Here is a 26462-nt window from a genome sequence, read left to right as displayed (position 1 = left end):
GTTCATCCTCTCCTCATGCCTCAGGGCACACTCTCCAGTACCAAAGGTGGGTAAGCCTCTCCCACTCCTGGCTCCACGGGTTTATTCTGGACTTTCCAGCTTTCTTTCTCTTCTTATTTGCCTTTCTGGCTATCCCTTTTTTCCCACTCTTTCACATCTGGTACTTCTCAGGGCAGTTAATTTGTACTGTGACATGCTTTAACATTTGTTTGCAGTCTCCCAGGAAAAGATTGAGAAACTGTAACTGAGTGTGTTTGATTTGGAGAATTAGTATTGGAGCGCTGCGTCTACTTTTAGCATGGCGTTGTTTTATTGTTGGGCTGAATCCAGTTGTCTATCTCTCACTTACAGTTCTCTTGAGAGAATGCAGGGACAGTGTTTGTCTTGCTGATAATCTCATCAACTCACGCTGGGACTCTTGTCAATAATGACACTAGTGAATTGCCATTCTTTCTCCACTTTTAAAATACAAGCAACAAATTGCCATGTTGTAGTTGAGGCATGTTAAAATCAAAAAAGTATTACTGACGCTGTAGTATCAAAGTCAGATAAAGTCATAGGTGAGATATGACAGTAAAGTCATCGTCCAGATCTACTAACTAGGTCAGTCTTCATATTCTGGGATTTGCAATTGTTTTAAATTCAGAATAGTTTTACAGGCAGGTCTACAACACTCCCGTGTCTTTAAGGGAAGTCTAATGTATCCTGTCCCTTGTTAGGTGTGGTGTTCTCCCAGGGTTTAGCTTTCTAACCTATCAGCAACCAAAGTGACGTGATGTCCTATAATCTCTTGCAGGCCTATTCCCAAGATGCATACCTCAAAGGAAATGATGCGTACAGCGGAAATGCCCAGAACATCCCTGAGCCCCCACCCATATGCTACCCTCGGATAGAAGTTAAGGCTGTGGGCATGGCTCAGACATCAGAGCCTGCCACAGTCAGTAAGACCCCCCGAGGGCCGGCTCAGGAACCAGGAAGAAGAGGGGGGGCCACCGAAAAGAGCTATCGGGTTGAAATCCCTGTTCCGCCATCTCCTCCACCAACGCAAGCTTCAAAGCCTCTGACAGTGGTGTGTGTCTGTAATGAGAATGTGAGGACAGTGGCTATGCCTCCTGATCCAGTTGATAGGGGGCCCTGGGTGGCTCGGGCTGGACCCAGCCACAGGACAGAGGAAAACCGGCACAGTCCTACAGCAGATTCTGGCTCCGCTAGACCGAGACCCCTTATTCCCTCAGTACCTGGGGGTGCACAGTTGCAGTATCCCTCTTCCCGTCCCACAGAAAGTCCAGTCTACTCTCCTTCCTCAAGACCTGGTCCAATCTATCCTGACACGTTATCTCCATCTGTACGGGCCACCGCTGCCTCACCGGACACGTTCTCCACTGCCATCTCACCCAGTGCCAACCAGTACTCGCCCTCTCCAACAGCCCCCTCCACCTCTCCACACCAGAACATTGACTGGAAAAACTACACCACCTATAAGGACTACATAGATGCCAAGAGGCTACACACGTATGGCTGCCGAACCATCCAGGAGCGCTTGGACAGTTTGCGTGCGGCTGCTAATTCCAGCTCCGCCTACACCCAGCAACGTGCACCGCCTGCTCCTAGCGCCAGTCAAAGAGGGACGCTGGGCTCCCAGGTCAGACAGAGAAGCACCTCCAGTGACCGTGGGGTGGATGCAAGTAAGCAGGGCACTGCAGTGACTCCGTTACGTAGCTTCTCGCAGGAGAGGCTGGGAGGTGGAGCAGAGAGGACAATACCAATCAGGAATTGGCCTCGGAGTGCTTCCGAGGATGCTCTGCCTTTTTCCACCCCTACAGGAGTCCCCAAACCTCGGGCGCGGTCTTGTGACTACCTGGGGCAGCAGCCTGGAGAACCAGGTGGGTTGGCTGTCTTTGGAGATAACGTGGTCCTGGAGGACAGGCTGCTGCTGTGTCGGGGAGAAGAAGCCAGAGCCAGCAGGCAGGGAACAAGCCTGAGAGCTTTACCTCATCTAAACAGAAGTCTCACTGGACAGGAGGAAGGAGGGCGAGAAAGGGGATTATCTAACTCTGCTCCTGTGTTTACTAAAGGTACCACGGATTATGTACAAACATCAAAGACAGACAGTATCATAATGAGGCCATCACGTCTGCCTGTAAAAAACTCCATCTCAGACCCTTCCCCTGCCTTATCCTCTTCTAAAGCCATTGACCCTCTTAAAGACCAAAGAGCTAACATCGTGAGCAACCACCTGGGCTACCCCTCCCCTCTGCACCTGCAGCTAAGAGGCAGGGCTGACAGTCTGAAAATGGAGAGCAGGTTTGAGGCTGGGTTGGCAGCCAGGTCCTCCTCTTGCTCTGGTACTTCCTCAAAACTGCCAATGCAGAGACAACTTCAAAGTGTAGTTGTTGCTGCATCTTCTTCTGGTCCCTCCACCACTAATGGAGCTGTTACCCAAAAGCCAAATATTAGAGAAATCTCCAGTTCCACCAGCGCCCTTGTACGTTCTAATGGCGGCCTTGCAGAGGGCGTAGAAGGACTGGATGCAACAGTCGTTGTCCTAAGAAGGGACAAAAACTCTGGACCTCCCCACATTCGCCCTCCGTCCTATGTACTAGCTGTTAATGAGAACCGGGGAGGAGTGACTTACAAGTCACCACCATTGGTGAAGGCAGGCTCCGCAGATGGAGCTATGTGCTGGACGTCTAATGACAGCTTTAGGGAGATGCATCTAAGAAGGCTTGGAGACACACGACTAAAGTCTGGCTCTAACAACTTGGACGACTCCCTGGATTCCATCCCCTTCATAGGTAAGACTGCACTACTCTCTAAACCACCTTCCCTTTACACTTTTCCTGTTTCTGTAGCAACAGCAGTGACAGCATAGCCAGGGTAGAACAAATGACACAGCATGTGTTTTTGTGAGTGAGAATGTATGTTTATGCATGACAGCTCGGCAGACTCTTAGCCAATGTGAATATGATGTACTGAATTCACAACAAATTATATACATGTTCTGACATATCCAGTTAGGGCCGGGCTTTGAATCTTGATACATTTTGACTACAGACCAACATTTGTTTATAGTGTCAAGTAGCAAAAGTTAGCATGAAATGCTTGGCCAGATCCTAATCGTGTTTACATATTGATTTCCTCATCTAAATCTGGAAATGCTGTAGACGCAAATCAAGAAACTTTATACAGAGGTTTGGCTAATTTTGTTAAAGAAAACTAAAATGATATCCAGTCTCTATACACACTAGATGAATAGTGTGCATTATTTTCACAGGCTAGGTAGTATTCACATTGTGAAAATCTATAAGAAGTTTTAAATGCTCTAGCATTCACAAGAGAGAATAACTCATCTGCAATTGCAAAGGAGAGGGTGTCTACTGAGTTTATACTACGTTAAAGGCTGTTAGAGGAGACATACAGTGTGCTATTTTCTGCATTCAAGGTGGAACTGGTGGGATTTTCATGCAGGGACTGGACTGATAATTTACGGTATACTCCCAGCTCAAATGCCACATTTTAAGATGGCCTATCTGGTATTTCTGTCCAATGTTATAGCGAGCAAACACTTTCAACATATCCCTGTTTTGTAGATAAAATCTACAGTAGACGCTCCTCTCTCCATGGGAGTAAAAAAAACGACCCCAAGCTCCTTTCTGTTTCAGGAATTGGTGCAATGCAATTGCAAAAATGCATAGAAAATTAAGTGTAAACCTGTTCATTGTGGACTTGCTTTTCACACAACAAGGTCATCAATTGTAACCAAATGTCACCATCAACATACTGGGGATCAACAGAAATAATGGTCTTATTTCTTACAGGAAATTTGTTGCTTGTTAGAATAGTGTTTGATTAAGTATATAAAAACAACTTAATGTAGTTTAGTGTGTTGCCACTGTCCCAGGTCATGAAGGTAGTGTAATTTAGGGCATACTATACTTGACTCAAGTTAAAGCCACAGCAGAAGATGTTATTAAGGAATTTAAATGCTAAAATAAACTGGTTCCTTGTGACATTTTGAACTCAGGGTGACATCGAGTCAGGTGTGTGATAATGTGACAGCATGAAGTTGTACTGCAGGCAACCATGACATTCAGACAGAGAGAGCTGCCCTCCAGCTCAATACACCCTGAAATGTCTCATATTTCCCCCAATGTTGAACAGCATAAGAAACCGAAGAACATCGTCCTAATGGACTGTGACATAACAGAGAAATAGCAGCATGCCTGGAGCTTCAATTTGATTTCATAGTACAGTTCCAAACAATAAGTGGAACAACTGCTGTACATTAGGTGTCTGCCAAACATTTTTTACTGGGAACAGAACACAACTAATGCTGCTAAAGTACATGCAAAATGTCACGTCTCCCCTGATTTTTCTTTTGTGTTTGTTTCTCCTGAGAAACTAAATGCATTCATAGCAAAGCAAATGCATCACAGTGGAGTGGAAATGGGCTCTATATTTACTTATTGTGGTGTTTAAACCACAAATGACCAATAAACAAAATTAAATTGTTAAATATTGCAATGCTCATGCCGTCTTTTTACATCTCTGCCAACTTATAGGCTGTCATATTTGGAAAAGCTTGAACTCAACTTTGCATCATCAGTTTGTGTCATCATTGGTGACTCATCAGCACCCAATGACAGCAGCGCTTTGTATTTCCTCATGCTCCAGAACCTGCAGGGGTTAATCACATTATCTTTTCTCTCCGTATACACAAACACACCTGTGCTGTCACTTTTTAGTTCTCTATTTAGATCTAGATTAGATAACATTTTGATTTTAGCACTTCCCAGTGTTCTATGTTTAACACCTGTGATGTGGTGTAATGTGATGTGCTGGAAGTCAAACCTTTAAAGCAATTTTTTCTTTTTTCCAACAATCGTTGAAGTTTTTATATTTGTGAAGATCTTAGTAATGTATTTTCTGCCGAGTTGATTGATATCATGTCTGTAGTACTCTAAAAATATAGCTTCAGCCAGCAGCCGGCTTAGCCCAGCTTAGCATAACAACTGGAAGCAGAGGGAAACAGCTAGCCTGGCTCTGTCCAAACGCTAAAAAAATACAATAACAAGCAAGTGTAAAAAGCTTACCATCTCCTCTCTGCGGCTTCATATTTAACAGAAAAAGATATGAGAGAGGTATTGAATCTATTCAATGATCTCTCAGCAAATACGTTTTCCAAAATATGTAACTATTTGTTTAAGGATCTGCACCTTCTGTTTAAAACACCATCAATCTTGATGTCTACCACTGACGTTCCATGAAAAATAAGTTGTAATTGTACGTGTCAGACATCACTGACTGACGCCGTTTTCCCAGAAACAGGATTGGAGGTTAACAAGCAACTGATTAAATGAAATGACTGGGCAAAAAGGAGGTTTGCAGTGTCAGGGGAGATTTTGCAGCATTAATATGTACACAACTAACAATCAGATCAGATGTTTCATTTTAAAGGTGTGCTGTTGAAAGTTAAAGATTTGCATCAGTGCATTGGCACAATTTAATCATTTAGATCTTTTTGACTCGTTTTTTTTTTTTACTTGTAATGGAATTTTGTTGTTGTTGAAGTTTAATGGGGTTTTATGAAGTTAAATAGCATATGAAGTGCTTAATTTAACTTAATTTAAAAAGAGAGTGTTAATGTTGGTAGTGCTACATTAGGTTTTACTGTCCTTCCTGCATCACCACAGTCACAGATATGATTCATCGTACACGTCTCTTCATTTGTTTTTAGGGCTTGCCATCTTGCTGATATTGCATATCAGACGGTATTACACGGCTGTGTCTGTGATGATGTAATGTTAGCTGACTACCCTGTGTGTGTGTGTGTGCGTGTTTAAAAGGAAAGGCGTGTACCTGCTTATCGGAACAGAAACACCTATCTACTGGCAGACTGCGTCTCTGTCTGCTTTACCCTGCTTTAGCCCCATGGGCCCTTGTCACAGCATCTAATTGCTATCTGCTGAAAGGTTTATTCAAGTGGAGATAGCAGAGACAAACTAGACTTTGTTTTTGGATGATTGAATTTACAATATATTTGGTCAGAAACAACTACATATCTTGCCGTTCCTTGAATCTGTACCAACAGAGGTTCCAGAAACTCGTCATCTCTCCAATTAAACATTTCCGTTACCATTTTTTGTGAAAATGACCCTTCTTCTTTAATCTTGCTCACTCATTGTGGATTCTCTGGATAATGACTTGCACACATGGTCCAATACCATTTTTTGCTTCCCAATACCGATTCTCATACCTGACCTTGCGTATCAGCCAATACCGAGTACTAATTCGATACCAGTGTGTCATATATTTTATTATGTATTAACAACTGTGTATTACTATCCCTGTATGGATGTGATATGATTTCTTTGTTGTCAGTCTGCCTCAGGTTAAACTCTTTGTGAAACATGAACAAACACAAACACCAAACACAAAGAACACCACAGAACTTTCTTTCATCATCCAGTTTGACAGTCAGTTATAATGGAAAAAGAACATAAATAAACTCCTTTAACGTGGATTTTCTTTAGGGCTTTAATACATGGTATTGGATCTGTGTATTAACTCCAGTACTTCCCGATACTGATACCAGCGTTTTAGGCAGTATCGGAGGAACATCTCTTTTCACACATGGGCTCCATCTGGCATTACAAAGAACTGTACTAGGAGCTGGCAGCATAAAATCTGTTTATTGTCCGGTCCAACTGACATTTGCGTTCCCACATACAGCTCCTTCGGGTAATGTCCAGATAAGTTTAATGTAGTTAGCTAGCTAATAATGTTTTAGTGGCATCGGAAGTATCGTTTGTTACCAACTGCTGGGACTGTGGGAAGCTAGCTAGCCCAATATGCAGTTGCAGTTGCAACTCATGTTTAAGCAGATGAACACTGTTTCATTCATTCCTTAGACTCCTGTGCTTGTGTCTTTGGTTTTCAAAAGATTATAAAAAAGACACTACCTTTCCAACGATTTAAATGCCAAGTAAACTATGCCAATCTACGATTGGACAATCACTGTTTGTGTAGCTAAATTTGTCTCTGTCTTTCTTCAGATGAACCATCCAGTCCCAGTACTGACCAGGACAGCACACACATTCCTGCCTGTGCTGTTATATCTGGAACGCCCCTCATCACCACCATCCCACCAAGCCCCACCTCACCGTCCCCTTTCATTCGACGCCAGCTGTCCCATGACCAAGGTATGTTCATGCCAAAACAGCAAAGTTAGGCCTATGACAGTTACCGCACTTGCCAGTAGTACAGGTTATGAACAGTAACAGATCATTATAATTATAATTTAACCCTCTCTTAATAGATTCTCTCCGTCTCACAATTATTGAGTCAGATTCTGGTACTAAAACCGAGCGGTCCAAGTCATATGATGAAGGCCTGGATAACTACCGGGAAGAGAGCGGAGGGTAAGTTATACGTCACATCACAAATAGCGTAATGGGATTGATTGGCGAAAAAAAACATGTAAACAATGCCCATCCAATACCCAAACATTTTGATGGGAAAACACATTTCAAATTACTTATACAATTCCCTCTTCTCTTTTATTTAGGAGGTCCTTAATACCTGGTCTGAAGATTCTTAGGAAGGTGAGTAAAATCCCTTTTTGTTTTTTGTCAAGCATTAGTTTGTTCATGACTGGTTTAACTGCATTTCCTGCTTGAAGGTTTATCAGATCATTAGTCCACACCCAGAAGATAACACTTCTCCCTGTGAAATGTAAATGTATTATGGAAAATAGGGATGGCTTTAAAAGCCAGCAGGCATCACTGGTAAATAATTAATGGAAAGATTATTTATGTGTATTTACTGTCTCTCTGTGTTTACGTCAACCTTTAATCCTTAAAAGTTGAGAGTTGGCCAGTACGGCTTGACAACTTGATGTTTGTGAGAAGATTTTGGTCACAAACATCCCTCTTTTTCCATATTTTAATGTCTTTAGCATAGCACTTCAATCTTACAGGTGTTTTCTTGCCTTTTATGTTGTTTTTTAATTCATCACAGGCGGTGGACAGGTCATCTGAAGATTCAGGGTCTAGAAGGGATTCTTCATCTGACATCTTCTGTGATGCCACCAAGGAGGGTTTGCTGCATTTCAAGCAGCTGAACACAGACAAGGGCAAGGTGTGGACCGGCTCTACATACAAAGCCGTCGCAACATAAAACTCACACACTGACACAGAAAACACATTGTCAAGCATGACCTGACCTACTGTATGACTTGGCTTATAAACAGTTGCAGGGCTGCCCTTTTTTCCAGAGTATATCTTTATCTGACTCTTTTATGCTGTACTGTACGGTTCACCTGTTGTTCCAGTTTGAACTCATAGCTGCCTTTGACTTCCTTGTATGAGGTCTCACATGCCAACAACGGAATATTTTACAGAAAGATTATAGTTAAATTACCTCCATCACACTTTGTGAAACTCGTCTCTTTCTCATGACCTATTGTTGCAGCGAGTCGGAGGAGGTATGCGCCCGTGGAAACAGATGTACGCCGTGTTGAGAGGCCACTACCTCTACCTGTATAAGGACAAAAAGGAGGGGCAGGCTCATGCCAACTACCAAGCAGTAGACGAGCCTCTGCCAATCAGCATCAAGGCCTGTCTGATTGACATCTCGTACAGCGACACAAAGCGCAAGAACGTGCTGCGGCTGACCACGTCGGACTGTGAGTACCTGTTCCAGGCTGAGGACAGAGAGGACATGCTGGCCTGGATCAGAGTCATCCAGGAGAACAGCAACCTGGATGAGGAGGTGAGAGTCATGCATTCAAACCGTTTCTACTCAGGAGGCACAACACATTGGACAATTTAATGAGTGGTTCAGAAGCATCTTTTACTTTTTATTCTATGTAGTGCGCTCTCCAGGTGAACATCTTCTTATCACTCTCCACATCACCTGCTGTATAATTATCCTATAGCCCTACAATGACTGTCACGTCCATCTCACATCTTTCACACCACTGCGTAGAGTATAGATCAAGTTTTAGCCATGGCCCACTTTTATTCACTTTGCTAATTGTTTATGGTCCCCTAATACAGCTACTGACGTTGCCAAATTTGTTATGTGGTGAGCTGCTGATTTCCAACAGTGGCACCTAAAGCTCTGTGGTGTGAAATTCTTGTTTTATATCAATGAAACTTGCCCAAACTATGCCTTAAATGGCAATTTAAGGGGTGTTGATTAAGCAAACAGTTTTGTGGATTGTTCAGCTTCTCAAACGTGAATATTAGCTGGGGTTTTTGTTATATGATTATATGATTATACAATTTCACTTATCAGATTAAAAACATGCTTTTTTTACAACACGTTTGTCCAGTTAAGAGCATTTAGTGGATCTGACTCATATGAAAAGAAAGTGTTTTTGCATGAAGCCCATTGTTTTTGTTCATTGGATACACTGCTGTTGACATTGACATTCACAATAAGTTCTATCACAACGTCACTGAGCATATAATCAGTAAATATACTGTATATCGTATATTTCTTGCTCTGTTCTCCGCTGTGTCTTAAAATAGGCAGGTCTCCTCCCTTTAGAAATGTAAGCCCGTCTTTCCTTTCTCTTTAGAACCTTACCACACTGTCCATACTATGACACTTGATAGCAGCAGGTTATATAAAGACCTGCACCTGATCCCTTAACCATCACCTATTGTGTCCTCTGTCCTTTTGCGCTGCTCCCCTTTCCTTCCTTCCTTTTTCTTTCTTTTTTTAGAACGCGGCCTTCACCAGCCATGACCTAATCAGCAGGAAGATCAAGGAGTACAACACCTTGATGAGGTGAGGTGGGATGGGAGATTAGGCGGGGAGAGGAGGGAGCTTTTCAAACAGTGCTGGATAAGTTAGCTTTTATTGGAATGCTCAATTCGGCTCATTTTGTTGATTTTTATAACTAGCCCGACAGGCAGCAAGACGGAGCAGTCGCCCAAATCCTCACGCCAGTCGCTAAGCATCAGACAGACACTGCGGGGAGGTAAAGGAGAGACCAAAGCAACAAGTCCGCTCACACCTAAAGGTGAGCAGGAGAGGAAGAACATGCACAAAGGTAAGAAGAGAAAAAACCCTTTCATGTAGTTTTGATTTCGTTTTAGAGTTATTAGTTAAACTGAGAAAGGTAAATATGCCATACTCATGCATACTTATGTTCTGGATGTTGCGCTGGGCTTGCAGATGACACCAGCCCTCCCAAAGACAAAGGGACATGGAGGAAGGGTATCCCGGGGCTGATGAGGAAACCTTTTGAGAGGAAGCCATCTCCTGGAGTCACGTTTGGTGTAAGGCTGGACGACTGTCCTCCTGCACAGAACAACAAGGTCTGTTCTGATTTGATTTGTAATAAATTAAGCATTGTGTTAGTTCATGCACGACATGGAAATCAAAGGCTCACTAATTGAACTATCATTCCAGAAAGTCACAACCAATCACAGCCATTTTCACATCAGGCGGTCCATTTAAATGTCTACATATTCCTCTCTGCTTCCTGCTCCTCTAATGCTGCCACACACCGTTGCTGCTGGCTTAACTTGCCTCCACCACCCCAGCCTCCACCTTCCCGGTTTTGGGTGTCATCATAACTATGTCTGAAATTGTTTTGATGTCTTGGATTGGGCCTGCTCTGGTTGACAGGGGGGTCTCAGCAGCATGCTCACTCATCTTAGCATGCTGCTGGGATGATCCAGGGAGCATCATCAGAACAGAGCCCTCATCGCCAAGTATTTCCATTTGTAAACGGTTAACTCTATGACGAGAGTGTTCCTGACTGAAGAATACTAAAAGTAATGAATACATTTGTGGATACATTTTTTTTTTCTTCTTCTTTCATTTATTGTAAGCATTTCAGGGTTTTTATGTTGTCACTGTTATGCAGTTCATCTGTTTTTGCTCTTGAACACACCTTTTCTCTTCACGGTAATAACATACTATCCAGTGAGCTAAACACTTTCTACATTTCTCTGTATTCTAGTTTGTGCCTCTGATTGTGGAGGTCTGTTGTAAGCTGGTGGAAGAGAGGGGGTTGGAGTACACAGGCATCTACAGAGTCCCAGGAAACAACGCCGCTATCTCCCACATGCAGGAGGAGCTCAATAACAAGGGCATGAATGATATCGATATCCAGGATGATGTGAGTGGCACTTCATCAATAGATGTTGCTTCAATTAAACTCAGCCTTGGAGTCTCACATTCTACAATGCTGTCCTTAATGTGTTTTGGACAAATAGGAATGGATACAACTTATTAAATATTTTCAAAGCTGCAGTTTTATCTACAGTATGTGTGCATACAGAACTGGTTTCCACACTAAATACGTCCAAATAAATTAAAGTATGTTCTATAATAATGTAAATGTATGGCATCTAGAGCAACAGTCAGTGAATGCCAACGCACAATCTTGCATTTCTAGATTGTCAACATAACAAAAAAGTTACATGGGTGCAGTATTCAGAGCAACAGCACCCTGATTGTGGATGTGATGCATTCTTTTAAGCCTTAAATCATCCACTTTTTGCACAGCTACCCATCATACACTATGTCCATGTTTTACAGAAATGGAGGGACCTGAATGTGATCAGCAGTTTACTAAAGTCCTTCTTCCGTAAACTTCCAGAGCCGTTGTTCACCAATGGTAAGTGCCACCAAGCGGCCAAACATGAGAACTACAACCATGAACATGTTGACTGTATTTCTCCTCTAGCCTTTGCCTAATTCTTCATTTCCGCCCGCAGATAGGTACGCAGATTTTATAGACGCCAACAGAACAGAGGACCCAGTTGAGAGACTCAAAGCACTCAAGAGGATGGTGAGTTGCTCTGACAATTAATTCCATCCGTTTTTATCCCCATTTTATTATTTAAATTATTTATTTACATTTTTAACAACCTGTTCTCACCATGTGTTAGAGCGCTGTAGTCTTACAAAGTCCATATGTAATTGTTAGATAGAATAGAAGAAAGTGAAACAACTGTGTAACTTTGTCTCCACCTGTCCACATGTCTGTTTTTCTCTATTTACATACAGCTTCATGAGTTGCCAGATCATCATTACGAGACCCTCAAGTTCCTCTCCGCTCATCTGAAAACCGTTGCTGAAAACTCAGAGAAGAATAAAGTGTGTTACTTACAAATGTCTTTAATTAGTTTTGATTAGAGAAATAAAAAATATGCATTTAAAACTTGGATTCTTGCTCTGTTAGATGGAACCAAGGAACCTGGCCATCGTTTTTGGTCCCACTCTGGTGCGCACCACCGAGGACAACATGACCCACATGGTGACACACATGCCAGACCAGTACAGGATAGTGGAGGCCCTCATTCAAAATGTGAGCATCAGATCTTTAACTGTTATTAATTATATTAAGGTTTTATAACAAATTTTCACATATAAAACACACAAACTAAACTGTATTGCTTTTTTTCTTCCCTTTAGTATGATTGGTTTTTCACTGACGATGGAAATGGAGATCCAGTGGTGGGTACAGGCATCACCTGCCATTGAATTATTTTCTTTCCACTCTGTACTCTACTCTATTTTATTCGTCCTTAAAGGGGCTTAAAGGGGCCATTATATTATGTATTTGCAAATACACATAAGTAATTCATTCATACATATAAAAACAACCCAAAATACAAGATATGATCATGTAAGAAAAGTTTAGATAAACGGGTCAATGGCCAATCTAGAGCTGGTCAACTCTACGGTGAAGTGGCCGTCTCTTGTACAGCAGCTGTCCAGTACTTATGGCTGTTGGAATAAGAACAGAACTACCTTCCTTGGTTTTACATACAGACAATATAAAACACATTTCAGTGCAACACAATGGATGATTCAATTCATTGTGTTTTAGCTTTAAGGGCTGCAGATTTCTCTAAACTGTCCCTGTGAATCTTGTTCTAACTGTGTTTCAGACTGCGTCCCGTGAGGAGAGTGCGGTGGAGTCTCAGCCCGTCCCAAACATCGACCACCTGCTCACCAACATCGGCCGTACGGGCACATCGCAGGGTGAAGTATCAGGTAACGAGGCGCTGCCTTTGGCAGACCAACTCTTTGGTGGGTTAAGCTTTCTCTACCCTTTCTCTGCTGAGCGCTGTGGTCAAAGAGGGACCGGTGTGTAAACTTGTAGCAAATGCTGATGATGACGCTGCTTCTTCCCTAGGCCGAGCTTTCCTTTTGCTTCTTGTAGCCACTAGATAATAATATCTATGGCTAACCAGTCCAAATGCCTGTGTGGGTTTCAGTGGTCAATTTATTTGCATCAAAGTTACATAAAAGGATGCAATAATTGGTCATGCTTTTTCATTTGCTTTAAGAGATTTATCCCCCCCTTCTGCTTGGTATTGAGTAGGTTTAGATGTCCTTTTCCTTTTTTAATAACCCCTCTGCCCTTTAATATCTCGATTTAATCAAAATCCACAACTGGGCTGTGTTATCTCCCTCCCTTTATCCTGCCCTCTATTGCACTAATAAGGCATGTTCTTTCCCACGTCAGAAATAGATGTTTTTACAGTGAAAGGCGACCTCTGATTCCTCTGTCTCTAGTGAGGCTCTGTCGGGTGTCCTAAAGGCTTTCCCAGCATTCACACATACTGATCTTGACACAGGCCAAGTGGGAGGAGTCTATCACACCATGATGACACTGATGGACTCTATAATGTCCGTGATGGACAGCTGGAACTGTAGGAAGAAGGAGGATTGTTGCCCCCACTGTAGCTGCCTAGTCTGCAGGAACCCGCAGTTCTTTTAAGTGCAAGAAGAGCCAAAGAGAGAAAGGGAAAAAAAGCAATAAAGAAAGAACCGTGACAAAAAGGGAAAGTGAAGCGGCTACACGGTACTGTGCAGTGTCCGGTGTTGTGGGTTTTCTGTCAGAGTATACCTAACACAGGCCGGTGCTACTGTCTGAAAGGCTCTCCGCTGTCTCTCCTCACTGTCTCGCAAGCTTGCCAACTGGAGAGATAGCATGGTATGGTTTCTACGTCGCCAGTCAGTGTGCACTTGCATATTGTGCCATCATCTGTATTGTAAGGGGTGTATAGGGGGGCTTGGCTATGTCACACAAACAAATAAGAACAAATTTTAGCAAGAAGGATGATATTAATAAATGTGATTATAGTGCAGGCGAGGACTGATTATAGGTTTCCTTGCTGACACTCTCTTTCTCTTGTAGTGTCCCCTCTTTCATATACTGTAGCTAGCCCCTCTGTGACCCCCCCGTCACATCTCTGTTATTTATTTGGTTTCTTCCATAGCTGTCTCCATCATCACTGTGTCACTGTTGTCATGGCAATTCATGTCATCTCACATTGCTTTGTCAGTTCAGCTAAAAAGCACCATGCTAGTCTATCTAGGAGGTTGGGTGTCAAACCTCAATATTTTTTATATTATCAACTATCAACGTGTCTGTAGCGAATACTGAAAGCTGGCATTGACTGTCCGGACGCATACGTTATCTTATCTGATAGTTCCTGACCTAAACCAGTGGTTCCAAACCTGAGAGTCACAAGATGAATCAAAGAGCTCTGTGAGATAAAAACCAGAGTAGGAAACTAAGAAAAAGGACTTTTCTCTACATTCACCTCTAGCTCGTGGACTTGTTGCTGTCCAATAAAAACCATGCACCTCCAAATTTGGATTACTTGTTAAAATCATTTCAAACACTTCGCAATGAGCAAATTCTACCTGAATAAAACTTTTTAAAAACTAATTGTGAGATTTAAAAATGTCACATAGTTGCAGACAAAGCTATTTTTACTAGCTTGTGAAGAGTTTCCATTTTGGAGATGGATATGGTTTTCACGCTGATGACAATAGGTTAAGAATAGATATTTCTTAGAGTAAAAAAAAGGTGGGAACTACTGATTTAGACCACATTAAACAGTTCAGAACTGTGGATTCTTTTGTTGCAAGTTTGTTTTCAGTTCGTAGTGCTAATACCGAGCTCCATTTGTTCAGGAACGTTCGTCAGTAAATGTTATGATAGGGCTCAGATCTGCCTTCCTGGATATCCCTCGCCCTCCTTGTGTTGCATGGCACATGATCTGCCTTACCGTTCTGCTGCTGTTAAAATCTACTTGTTGTGTTGGTTGCTAAAGTTGCACTCAGTATCACTAAGAAACTTGAAGAAAGATTAGAACTATCTTTACTTGGCTTGGACTCGATGTCCGGGTGCGTTTGGAAAGAACGACACATGCCGTGTAGATGTGGCCCTGAGTGTAACGTAGAGCTCATCTGTCCCTGTGTGAAGCATGGCCTGTTGTCTGCTCACGTGTGTGCTCACTTGTCTTGTCCGTTCTGTGTTTTCACTACACACCATCCTCCTCATCAACATTGTTCTCCTCTCCTTTTTTTTCCTTCTCCCCAATTCATTTTCCCATGTTGCACCTCCTAGATGTGTTCATCTGTGTTGTCAAATCATCTAACATGCCCCTGTCGTCTCTCTTTTTACCCACAGATTCACCAACTAGTGACTCAGCTAAATCAAAGGTGAGTGTGCCCCCAGTGTTAACCCTCTCAGGAGGTAGGTGACGAGCAGGAGAGATCGCCACCATCTCCCGTCAAGATCAGCATCAAATAAACTTATCACAACCTACACTTAAAGAGTTGTTTGACCCAAATCCCCCCCCCCCCCAAAAAAAAAAAAATTGTATGCCTTGTCACCATGCAGATGGCCATGCAGATTGCTATTTTTCTGCGTCCTCCTTAATAAAATGGAATATAAACTAATTTGTGGTGCATACAGGTGTTGAAAAAAGTACATTTAAGAAAGTCAGCAGCAACATCTCTTTACAAAACAAACGTCTCTTTCATCTGGCATAACCAACAATTACACAGCACACCCCCATCTTTATTGAAGTCCAGCAGGACACACTGACCAATTTGACATTGTAAGTGCCATTTTGCAGTTTTAAAATCATGACAGGGATGCAGGCATTCCCAGCAAGTGGTGTTTTGTCTTTGATTTTTTCTATTTTAAATCATGGTGCTGTAATTCAGCCATTCACCATACGATTTGACGTAACTCAAATTTGATATTGCACAGTCCAACACAGATTGCAATTGTGGTGTAATGAGCTCTCAGTATTGGTCTTGTAGGGAGTTTTATCTCATGGACCTCCCTGTTTAGTGTTTTGTTTGGAACTACTTTCTACTGAAGAATTAGTCCCAATGAAACAAAAACAGATTCAGGGGAAAAGGAATGTAATTTCTCAAAGGTGTGTCCACCACAAATTATACTTCATTCACATCCATGGTACCAGGGCGGAAGCTGGATAACTCAAAACTATCTGTATGGTTAGATACTGATACTGAGCCACAGCCTCTTTTTCTGCTTCATTACATATTAAAGTTGTGACTGAGGGGCTCAGAACTATGCAGTTGCTTTTTATGAGGTAAAGGAAAAAAACAACCTAATAGTGTGTTATTAGCAAAAGCAGGTGCCTTTCATCACTGCACTGCTGTTATGTGGCTGCTTTCCTTCAGCTTTAAAGCCACTCATGCCAGGGCTCAGGCTCATGCAGGGATGCTTCAGTTCATGCTGTGCTACTGCTTCTCCTGCTTCTGCTTTAAGGTTGGCATGGAAACAATTCTGTTCTCCCTGTTAATGACGCCTGCTAATGATCCTCTCTCTGTCCACTTCTCTGGTTTGTGGTGCTTCACGGAAGCAGGTGGAGTACAGGTTTAAGTTTCCAGGCAGGGGTGAAGGGTTTTTGTTTGTCTCTTTGACATGCTCCCTACTTGTGTTTCTCAGCATCAGAAATTCTAATTTTGGTATTTGCGTCTCTGCAGGGTTCCTGGGGCTCAGGGAAGGACCAGTGCAGCCGAGAGCTCCTGGTCTCCTCCATCTTTGCTGCAGCCAGCCGCAAAAGAAAGAAATCAAAGGAGAAGCCGCAGCCTAGCAGCTCGGACGATGATCTGGATGCTGTCTTCCCCAAAAACGAAATCCCTGGCCAGAAGCCGAACCACCACGGCCTCCAGACTGAGGGCCAGAGCGAGACTCGCCCCAACACAAAGCAACCAGTACGAGCAGAGGAGAGGAAAGAGAACGGGAGAACTGTGGAGCTCACACCTAAAGCCAAGAGAGAGCATAGGAACTCTGTATTCCTGAAGGAGAAGACTCCACCCAGACACCCGTCACCTTCCCCATCCCCAAATATCTCAGGCTACCAAACAGCTCCTCAGGCAAAATCCTCCTTGTTGGATCCCCCATCCCAGCTTGATGAGAACACCTCAGACCTCGGGACCATGAGCTCTGGAGCATCTGTGCCTCGGTCAAGACCGAAAAAGTGGACTGGAGCGTCCCCTGATCTTTCTGCTGGTGCATGTGTAGGACTGGTGGCAGGTCCAGGGGCGTCCGCCGGTGCAGAGGTGAGCTCCATCACCTCGGACTACTCCACCACTTCTTCCATTACATTCTTAACTGGAGCAGAGTCCAGCACGCTCAGTCCGGAGCTGCAGGGTGGGGAAGAGGCGGATGACGAACGCAGTGAGCTCATTAGCGAGGGACGGCCCATGGAGACGGACAGTGAGAGCGACTTCCCGGTTTTCGCTCCGGGCGGTGGCAGCAGCCAGTCTACACCCTGCCGAGAGCAGAGTCTGGAAAAGACTGAACCAAGAGGAGGTGGAGCAGCTGAAGGCAGCACCACACCAAAACTGGAAGCACGGCGCCTTTTCCCATCACATAGGATGATTGAGTGTGACACCCTCTCTAGACGGTGGTCGCTAAGACAGAAAACGGACAGTGAATCATCAGTGGAGGGCGTTGCTGGGAGTGGGGAGCGTAGCGAGGGTAGAGCCGATTCTTCCACGCGGCTCTCTCGAGTCCTGGAGGTGATGAAGAAAGGGCGGTCAACAAGCAGCCTCAGCTCGTCCTCGCGCAGCGAGTCAGAGCGTCCCGAACCAGCCTGGCACCTTAAGATCACCGAGCGCCTCAAATTCAGGCTACGCACGTCTGCTGACGATATGTTCACGCAGAAGAGCCGGACTCCAGACGCTCGCGGGAAGAAGAAGAACATCCGCCGCAGGCACACCATGGCCGGGCAGAGAGACTTCGCAGAGCTGGCGGTCATCAACGACTGGAGGGAGCAGGGGGGCGTGGCCCAGACCGCCGAACTGTCAGCTCTGGACCGCCTCAAGCCCAGATGTTCCTCTCAGGACTTCTCCATCCGGGACTGGATCACTAGAGAGCGGTTTAGAGGCTCTGATTCAAGCGTTGAGGTCGCACCCAAAGCCGTTCCCGAGGTTGATCAACCAGAAGCCCAGAACGTAGCTCCAGGAAGACCTCCTCCTTCTGCATCTCCGGGTGCACAGCCGCTAGCAGGGGAGCATGTTAACGGTAGCGGGCTGCAAGGCAAAAACAAAGGCAGCCTCGGGGCGGACGCTCACCCACACAAACTGTCTGGAGCGCAAGTTGTTCGCTCACGGTTCTACCAGTATCTGTGAAACAGCAAGAGTGGTCTTGTCTATTGAATAAAGAGAATGAATGCGTAAATGTACGAATGTGGGTATTTTAGCTAAGGTTACTGCACAATATTTTTTTTTACAAATTACCCTTATGTATCTACTGTACATACTGTTTATAGGCTTACGTGATTGTTACTGGAATAATGCTGAAGAAAAGTTTATGTGTGTAATTCCACTGACTTGTTGGCCATACTGGAACAGACTTGGACAGAACTTGGACTTCCTCCTGCAAGATCGAACCTATCTAATGCAAGAATGTGACTTTGCTGTTAGTATGTTGTCAATGGGACAGAATGGATTGTTAAACAGCACTAATGAAAGTAAAAGGGTCAACTTGCCATTACTGAATGCAGGAGGACGTTTATTTTTTAAGGAATCATGGTTAAGTTCTTCCTATTATAAGCGGTATGAAGAATGTATTACTTTTTTTGGACTAACACTAGTTGCTTGTGACAATATTGTCATTTTCAAAACAATACGTATGTGTTTCTTTTTTGCCTGTACTTGAAGTATGTGGATGTGTCTGAGGGCTGCTTTCTGAGCTGGGTGCTGTGGGAAGTTAGTTTTTTCACAGTACAGTCATAACAGCCAGATATTAGCTTGATGGACTGGAGGATTATTATAGTTTTATCAAATAAAGACTGAAAAAACAGTAATGATATGCTGATACTATAGTATGTAATGCTTGGTACAGTAGTTTGTTTCCTAATTTTGTCCAGTTCTAGTCCAAAAAGTAAGTTTTTACACGTTGTTTTTTTATCTCAAAAAGAAAAAGTGCCTCTTTTTTCCTTTTTAAAAAAATAAATAAAGAAATGTGTTTACCAACAGACTGACAAGACAAACCATTCTGAGAAGAGAATAATCTCACAGGCATTCCAGAGATGTGTTCGGTTGTTGGATCTTTCCTGGTTTTAGTTTAACTCACATCGACATCAGAGCATTCAAATGTATGTTAGTGTCTGTGTTTCATTATAGTTTTACTTCATTTTTCCTCCCCTGTGTATTTTTCAAGTGCAGTAAAATGCATGGGGCGCTTAAACCTGGGAGAGAAAAGAAAAAACAACACAGAAAAACAAAGTTATGTTTAAAACTGCATGAGACGATGTTTACTGATCAGTGAACATCTCGCCTGTGTACAGCAAAACATGGGTTTCCACTGCCCCCCCTCAACAAACACTGGAAATAAATCATCTTTATTAGACACTCGTCTGTTGGATGTTGTTGTCGTCGTTTTATTCTCCCAAAAGTGTATCTAAGGTATAAAACATCTTATTCTTAATCTTTGCCTTAATGCATAGTCTTCTAGTCAACCTTTATGTATTAAATGAAAAATTCACATTTATGTTGTGAAAGTAGCATTTTACTCAGTTTTCTACAGTAACAGAATAGTAAACGTACACGTCATAAAATAAAAATGTGAAAGCTACATTGGACTACAAATTTGACTCACATAATTGTTTAGTACGACATGGTGTGGTCATTTAAATAACACTTTCATAGAGTATAGTATTTGTTATAGTATTGTCAAGGATGTATGGATAGTCATAAAAAATGGCATAATAAACATGTCAAAAGATCAGTATAGCGTGCCAAAAATGTCATAAAAAGTTCTAGTATAGTATGTCATCAAAATGTCACATTATAGTATGTCAAAAATGTCATAGTACAGTATGTGGAAAAAATTCAGAAAACTTTGAATACAGTGAATAAAGTCATAACATGGTCAAAGAATTAATAGTATGTTAAAAGTCATAATAATATAACATAGTACGTTGAAAGAAATCATAAATGTATTAAAGTATATGTGTGTCAAAGTGATAAGTCATAGTATAGTAAGTTGAAAAGTTATCAAATGTCATAGTATGGCATGTTCAAAAAGTCATTAAAACGTCATAGAACAGTATGTCAAATGGAGTTAAATAGAATCAAAACAAATAGAGAAAAGTAAATACATTTTCTTTTTTTAATTAGATTTTGAAATAACTTATTGCCGAAAATAATTTATTGACGTTTCTATGAAAGTAGGCTACATGGAGAGCAAAAAAATTTTGGTAGTAATAAAATGCATTTTAGTCATTTTGGGTGTTAAACCTTGAAATGTACTGCACCTCACAAGATTTGAACCTAGAACTGTTTCCATGTTTAATTGACCTTTTCACTTCCAGTGTGCAGAACTTAAAAAAATCCACCATCAACCACAAATCCTTCTTAGATATTCAGCACCTACTCTTGCAAAGCTGTTTCTAAAGCTTGAATAGCAGTGGTTCACAGTTGTAATCAAAAATTAAACACTCCAGAAAGAAGTGGGGCTAGAAGAAGAAGTTGAGCCTTTCAACCTCAGATTATGAAGTTTCAGTTGAGTCAGCACCTCATCTTGGTGAGCTTGTCCTGCAGCTGTCAGTTAACATGTTCGTTCTATTATTTGTGGTTCTCACCAGCAAACAGACAAAGACAACCAATCACAAAAAGTCCTGAATACATCATGGTATGTCATTAAAAGTCATAGTATGTCGAAAAAAGTAATAGTATAGTATGTTGGGAAAAAAATTTAAAAAACGTCATAGTATAGCGTGTCATAAAAAGTCATAAAAAGTCATGTTGTAGTATGTTGACGGTAATCATAGTATAGTGTGTTAAAAAAAAAAGATAGTTAAATTTATAGCATAATGTGTCAAAAAATGTCATATTATTGTATCTAAAAAAGTATATAAGTCATGTCATATGTCGAAAAAGTCAAAAATATGTCACAGTATAGTATGTTGTGAAAGGGGATAAAACGTCATAGTATAGTACGTCAAAAAGTAATGAAAAGTAATATTATAGTATGTCTTTAAAAGTGATAAAACACCAAAGAAAGTAAAACATCATAGTATAGTATGTTGAAAAAGTAAAAAAAAGTCTTAGTATAGTAAGTCAACAAAAGTAAAAAAAAAAAAGTCATAGTATAGTAAATTGAAAACAGTCATAAAATAATAGTGTGGTATGTGGAAAAATTCATGAATGCGTCACATTATAGTTATTAAAGTAAATAGGTATAGTATGTTGAAAAAAGTCATATATCAAGATTTCAGATCATAGTATGTAAAAAGGAAATAAGTCATTATATAATATGTGAAAACGTCATAATGAAGTATAGTAGTGTAAAAGGTTGGATGGCACTGGCACTCAAACGGGTAAAGTTAAAATATATATATATATATATTTGAACATGTCAACGAGTTATAGGGTGAATAATTTACCAGAAAGCTGCAGTAGCTGCAGTGCACACCAACCCCAGGTGCCCAGCAGCAGTGCAGATGCAGTTTCTCTGTCGGTCCACTGGGAACAGAGTCAGTAGTATTGTTAAATTATCCACCATGCATGTACAGAAAACTTACACATTACAGAAATCATTTAATGTCATGAAAAAGTCCCAAAAAATAAGCATTGTATGTACTATTAAAGTCATAGTATAGTACACCAAAAAATGTCATAGTATTTTCAATACAAACATCAAAAGTAATACTATAGTATTTCATAAAGATGGCAAATAAGTCATAGTATAGTACAGTATGTCAAAATGTCATAAAAAAGTCGGTGTATAGTATCTTGTTAAATGTCATAGTATAATGTCATTTAAACCCAATAAGGCTGAAAAGTCATAGTATGTTGTCATAAAAAATTAAAAGACATCATAGTGTGTCGTAAAAATCATAGTATAAAAACAGTCTTAAAATTCATTAAAAGTCATACTATATGCCATAAAATTTTGAATATTTATAAGGCACTGCAGCTACAATTGTGGTTGTGCGCAGTTCAACTATACCATGACTTTAACTGACATGTTTATGAGATTCTTGTGACATAGCCTACCACACGTTGGTCTATGACAATTTTAAAATTTTGATTTTAATGAAAAATCAAAAAGTTTCTATGAACACAAACCATCATAGCTAGTAACTTTGAGAAAAATGGAAATACAACAGAAAACGATGTTCGGGTGCACAGTGTCTGCATTTTCACGACTTGGGAATGTGCGCATGATGACAATTAAGCTGCCTCGTGTTGTGGGAGTGACATAACACAAATGTGAACACTGGCAGCCTGTTGACCAGTCAGCATTTCATCAGCTGCTTCAGCCTGCACCAGACCTCCACCTGACAGCTGTTAAGACACCTGAGGTAGGAAGGGTTCATCTCATGGCTCCATTATACTAAAATGTAGAATTAACAAGATCCATTTATTTATTTTATTATACATTTATTTAGTTATTATAAAACTATTTGTTTTGCTGTTGTAGCCTATAGTATTTGTTTTGCTGTTCTTAATCTATGATTTCCCTGTGCGGCGTCCTTGAGTACCAAGAAAGGCGTCTTTAAATAAGATTTATTATTATTATTAAATGTCAATCTTACAGTATGGTAAGGTTTTTAAATAACAATAACATTTCCTGCATTATACAAGAACTTGAGTTCCACGTGGTTTTATCATATGAGGTCCAAAACAAGTATTTTACTTTAACTACAGCTTTTTTTTTTAATTGGTCTGTATATTATATATATATATATACACACACACGTAGTAGCTGTTAAACCAGAAAACAGGTGAGGCAACATGTCAAGGTTGTTATTTTTTAAACAACAAAAGGATTACGTTCTAATCTAAAGCACTGAGAGAGAGCGACAAAGAGTTTTCTGGCATGTTTTTCACATCTATCATGTCACAAAACATGAACTCCAGTCATGAACTATATTTTACAGATAACAAAAGTAGAATAACTTTACCATGCCAACACCTAGCCAGACTGGAGTTACACTGTAACAATGTAACAATGTGGGTTAAGGTTCAGGAGCTATAATCTAATTCTTCAATGGTTGTGATCCACAGATATTATTTATTTTATTTCATTAAGCCAAAAGTAAAACACAAATAATAAAAATTGCACAGTAAAAAAAAAGTTATCAATAGGCCACACCAGTCCAAAGCATCACCTTGTTCCTATACAAAATAATTAAGACATATTCCCTAAAATAGAGAATTGCCCAAAGCTGTGGCATAAAAAAAATTCTCAAGATTTTTTTTGTTTTGTTAGATTTATAAATTACATAAATTAATTTGAATCTAACTTTATTTATAACAAGATTATTACAGCCCAGGATTTCTGATATAAGGGATGCATACTTTTTATTTTACTTGTCACTTGACTTTATGTGACAATACAGCGGAAGTTTGATAGGAAAAGGGAGAGAGAGAGAGAGAGAGAGAGAGAGAGAGAGAGAGAGAGAGAGAGAGAACAACATTCAGCCACGGGTAGGAGTCGACCCTGGCCACTGAAGCAAGGACTCAGCCTCAGTGTGTTGGGCGTATGCTCTGCCAAGAATACTACCAGGATTGTGGACCTCAACTTGACTGCTGTTTGTCAGAGATCTGGTCTGTATGAGGAGCGCTGTTATGTAAAAACCAGAAGAACAGGAGAGGCAACATGTCAGGTTGTTATTTAAATAACAAAAAGGATTACGTTCTCATTCAACTTGACTACTGCTTAATCAGAGAGACATTTGTACTTTTTACTATATGTGACATTTATTCATATAAATAAGACTTTATTGACCCCCAGGGGATCACAACCTACCCAGCATCATATGAAATAATCTCATAAATAAACAACTAAATAAATAATAAAAGAGCCCCACCTTCCAGCTGAAACACTAAAGTGATGTGCACCTAATGCATCGATATTATAATCCAATAATCTGATAAAGCTTACATTATGCTGAAATGGGACATTCAACAAATGAGTACCTTTACATTTGGTACTTTGATTTGATAGATACTTAGGTACTTTTACTTATATAAAAGGTTTTAAACGCAGGACTTTTACTTGTAACAGAGCCTTTCTACACCATGGTTTTTCCTTCTACTTTAATTAAAAGATCAGAGTACTTCTTCCAGTACTTCATGGAGTTTCGTATAATTTCAGCTTCTACAATCATCGCTCCTGTCCTGAAGCAATGTCTGCCGTCTACCTCCTCCTGCTGCTGCTCCCTCTGGTGTCAGCGCAGACCTATCACTGGGGTCGCTGTCCTACGCCCAAGGTGCAGCCCAACTTCAACCTTCAACAGGTAAACACACACATGAACATACGTTCGCTCATTTTTATTTGTGCACTGAACTACACCGGACTAATGGGAGCTCTCTGTTGACAGTATCTGGGCAGGTGGTATGAGATTGAGAAGCTCCCTGCTTCCTTTGAGAAGGGAACGTGCATCGAGGCCAACTACAGCATAGAAAAGATGGCACCATTCGGGTGCTGAACTCTCAGTTCTAGTGAGTATTGATTTAGGGATATTTAACATTAATTTGATGGTCAGTTTTAAATCTGTCTGTGCTCTGTTAAGGGAAACTGGTAATTGTTTCTCTGTCTCTCAGTAAAGCAAGGTGACGGTAGCAGAAGGGACAGCGGTGATTCCCGATCTGAGAAACCTGCCCAACTTGGAGTCAGTTTCTCGTATTGTAAGCACTCTTCATCTTCATCTTCGCTGCAGACTGTCCTAGACTGTCTTCCCACTCTTCTTGTTCTTCTTTGTCACCTTGTGTAGTATTGTTATGAATGGGTTCAAATGTTTATGAGATAATGTTTATGATAATTATATCGTTAAAGTCATCATATAGGTCCTTAATTGTTCAAAAAGACAGATATGTACGGTTCAGCAGACTTTCCACTTATCACTGAGATCATCCTGCTGAAAGAGCTCACATTCCTGGTGAATGATAGCATATCGGCTGACATGATGCAGCAGCCTCAGATCATTGGTTATGGAAACAACAATGTGCATGTGAGTCTCTAAGACATGTCATTGTCTATTCTGGTCCAACTATTTCTATTTATCATCAGATGTTGTGTCCTTTTCAGCTAACTTGTGTCACGCCACGTCACAGAATATCAGGCTTGGACCCAAAAGTGCAGAGTGTAAAGGCAAGGAGGCAGTCAGAAGGTCTAGAACGTTTATTGAAATTTAAAAAAAGCCTACAACAACAGGTGTCCTGAGGCATGCAGGCAGGCAGGACAAAGGAATATCCTACACAAAATCCCCAAAACACATGGAAAAATGAGACTTGGTAAAGGAAATGCCACAAGGACGGAGAGAAGCAGGGAATGACACAGGGAGGGACCACAATCAGACAACAGACAAAGAAAGCACAGGGACTAAATATACCAGGTAACGAGGGTAGTACGAGGGAACTGTGACATGAGGACTGAGGAACAAGTGAAACACATGAGTGCAGGGCAGACAATTACAAAAGCGGGAAAATACACAAGGCAGGAAGTAAAACAGGACATGACACAGGAGAAACAGAGACTAAAAATAAAACAGTAACTGAAGCATTACAACACAAGCAAGAACGGTACTGGGAAAAACAAAACAGAATACTGCGAAACAGAAAAACGGTACAGGACAACAAGCAAACAGGGGAAGGAATAAAACCAATAACCCAACAAGAAAAACTACACGAAAAGCCACAACCATGACAGCAGAACATGACTGGAGCAGCTGTCAAGGTGACAGTAGCCATGTTTCCATCCTCACGTTTTTATCCAAATTAAGTGATATTGAATGAAAAATGCCTCATGGAAACAGTCAAATTCGATGCAAAAATCAAATAAATGCCATAATTCATCAGGACCTCGCGAAAGAAATGGCCCACAAAGGTTACAATAAGCTGTGGGACGTCCTCCGGAGTAAATAGAAGGCACTCAAACGGCGAGACATGTCTCAAAAAAGAGTTGTCTCACAGCGGTGCCGGAGGACAATAAAAGGCAGAAAAAAAGATAATTTCATTCGAAGTGGATGAAACCTTAGCTAGTGTTCAACAACATTTAGCTTGAGGCACCACTGGGCCTATAAGAGCTGCTGGCACAGCGCTGTTGATTCGCTGTTCGGTTCATCGGTATGCAGATAATACTGGCATTTATTACCAACACCTCGAAACTCAAAGATTCAAAAATTCTCGTC

At 41.3% G+C, this 26462-nt stretch overlaps 1 protein-coding gene and 1 long non-coding RNA gene across 2 annotated transcripts in view; both read left to right on the top strand.

The window, feature by feature from the left end:
* The window catches only part of LOC116675111 (rho GTPase-activating protein 21-like), a 25901-nt gene extending 6232 nt beyond the window's left edge, over positions 1-19669 (top strand). The window contains 18 exon segments of the mRNA XM_032507182.1: positions 797-2795; positions 7056-7202; positions 7319-7421; positions 7568-7604; positions 8020-8139; positions 8473-8772; positions 9734-9798; positions 9915-10063; positions 10189-10331; positions 10982-11140; positions 11563-11641; positions 11742-11815; positions 12034-12123; positions 12209-12334; positions 12442-12483; positions 12921-13026; positions 15461-15492; positions 16795-19669. Of these exon segments, the coding sequence (XP_032363073.1) occupies positions 797-2795; positions 7056-7202; positions 7319-7421; positions 7568-7604; positions 8020-8139; positions 8473-8772; positions 9734-9798; positions 9915-10063; positions 10189-10331; positions 10982-11140; positions 11563-11641; positions 11742-11815; positions 12034-12123; positions 12209-12334; positions 12442-12483; positions 12921-13026; positions 15461-15492; positions 16795-18447 (5424 nt within the window). The 3' untranslated portion in view covers positions 18448-19669.
* A 2846-nt stretch (positions 19670-22515) lies between these two features.
* LOC116675112 (uncharacterized) lies at positions 22516-24896 on the top strand. Its single transcript, XR_004328297.1, has 4 exons — positions 22516-22628; positions 24428-24569; positions 24654-24778; positions 24882-24896. It is a non-coding gene; the product is annotated as an uncharacterized LOC116675112 (long non-coding RNA).
* The last annotated feature ends 1566 nt before the right edge of the window (positions 24897-26462 follow it).

Source organism: Etheostoma spectabile, unplaced genomic scaffold, assembly GCF_008692095.1.
Source record: "Etheostoma spectabile isolate EspeVRDwgs_2016 unplaced genomic scaffold, UIUC_Espe_1.0 scaffold00001505, whole genome shotgun sequence".
NCBI lineage: Eukaryota > Metazoa > Chordata > Actinopteri > Perciformes > Percidae > Etheostoma > Etheostoma spectabile.
This window is presented reverse-complemented; position numbering and strand designations above follow the sequence as displayed.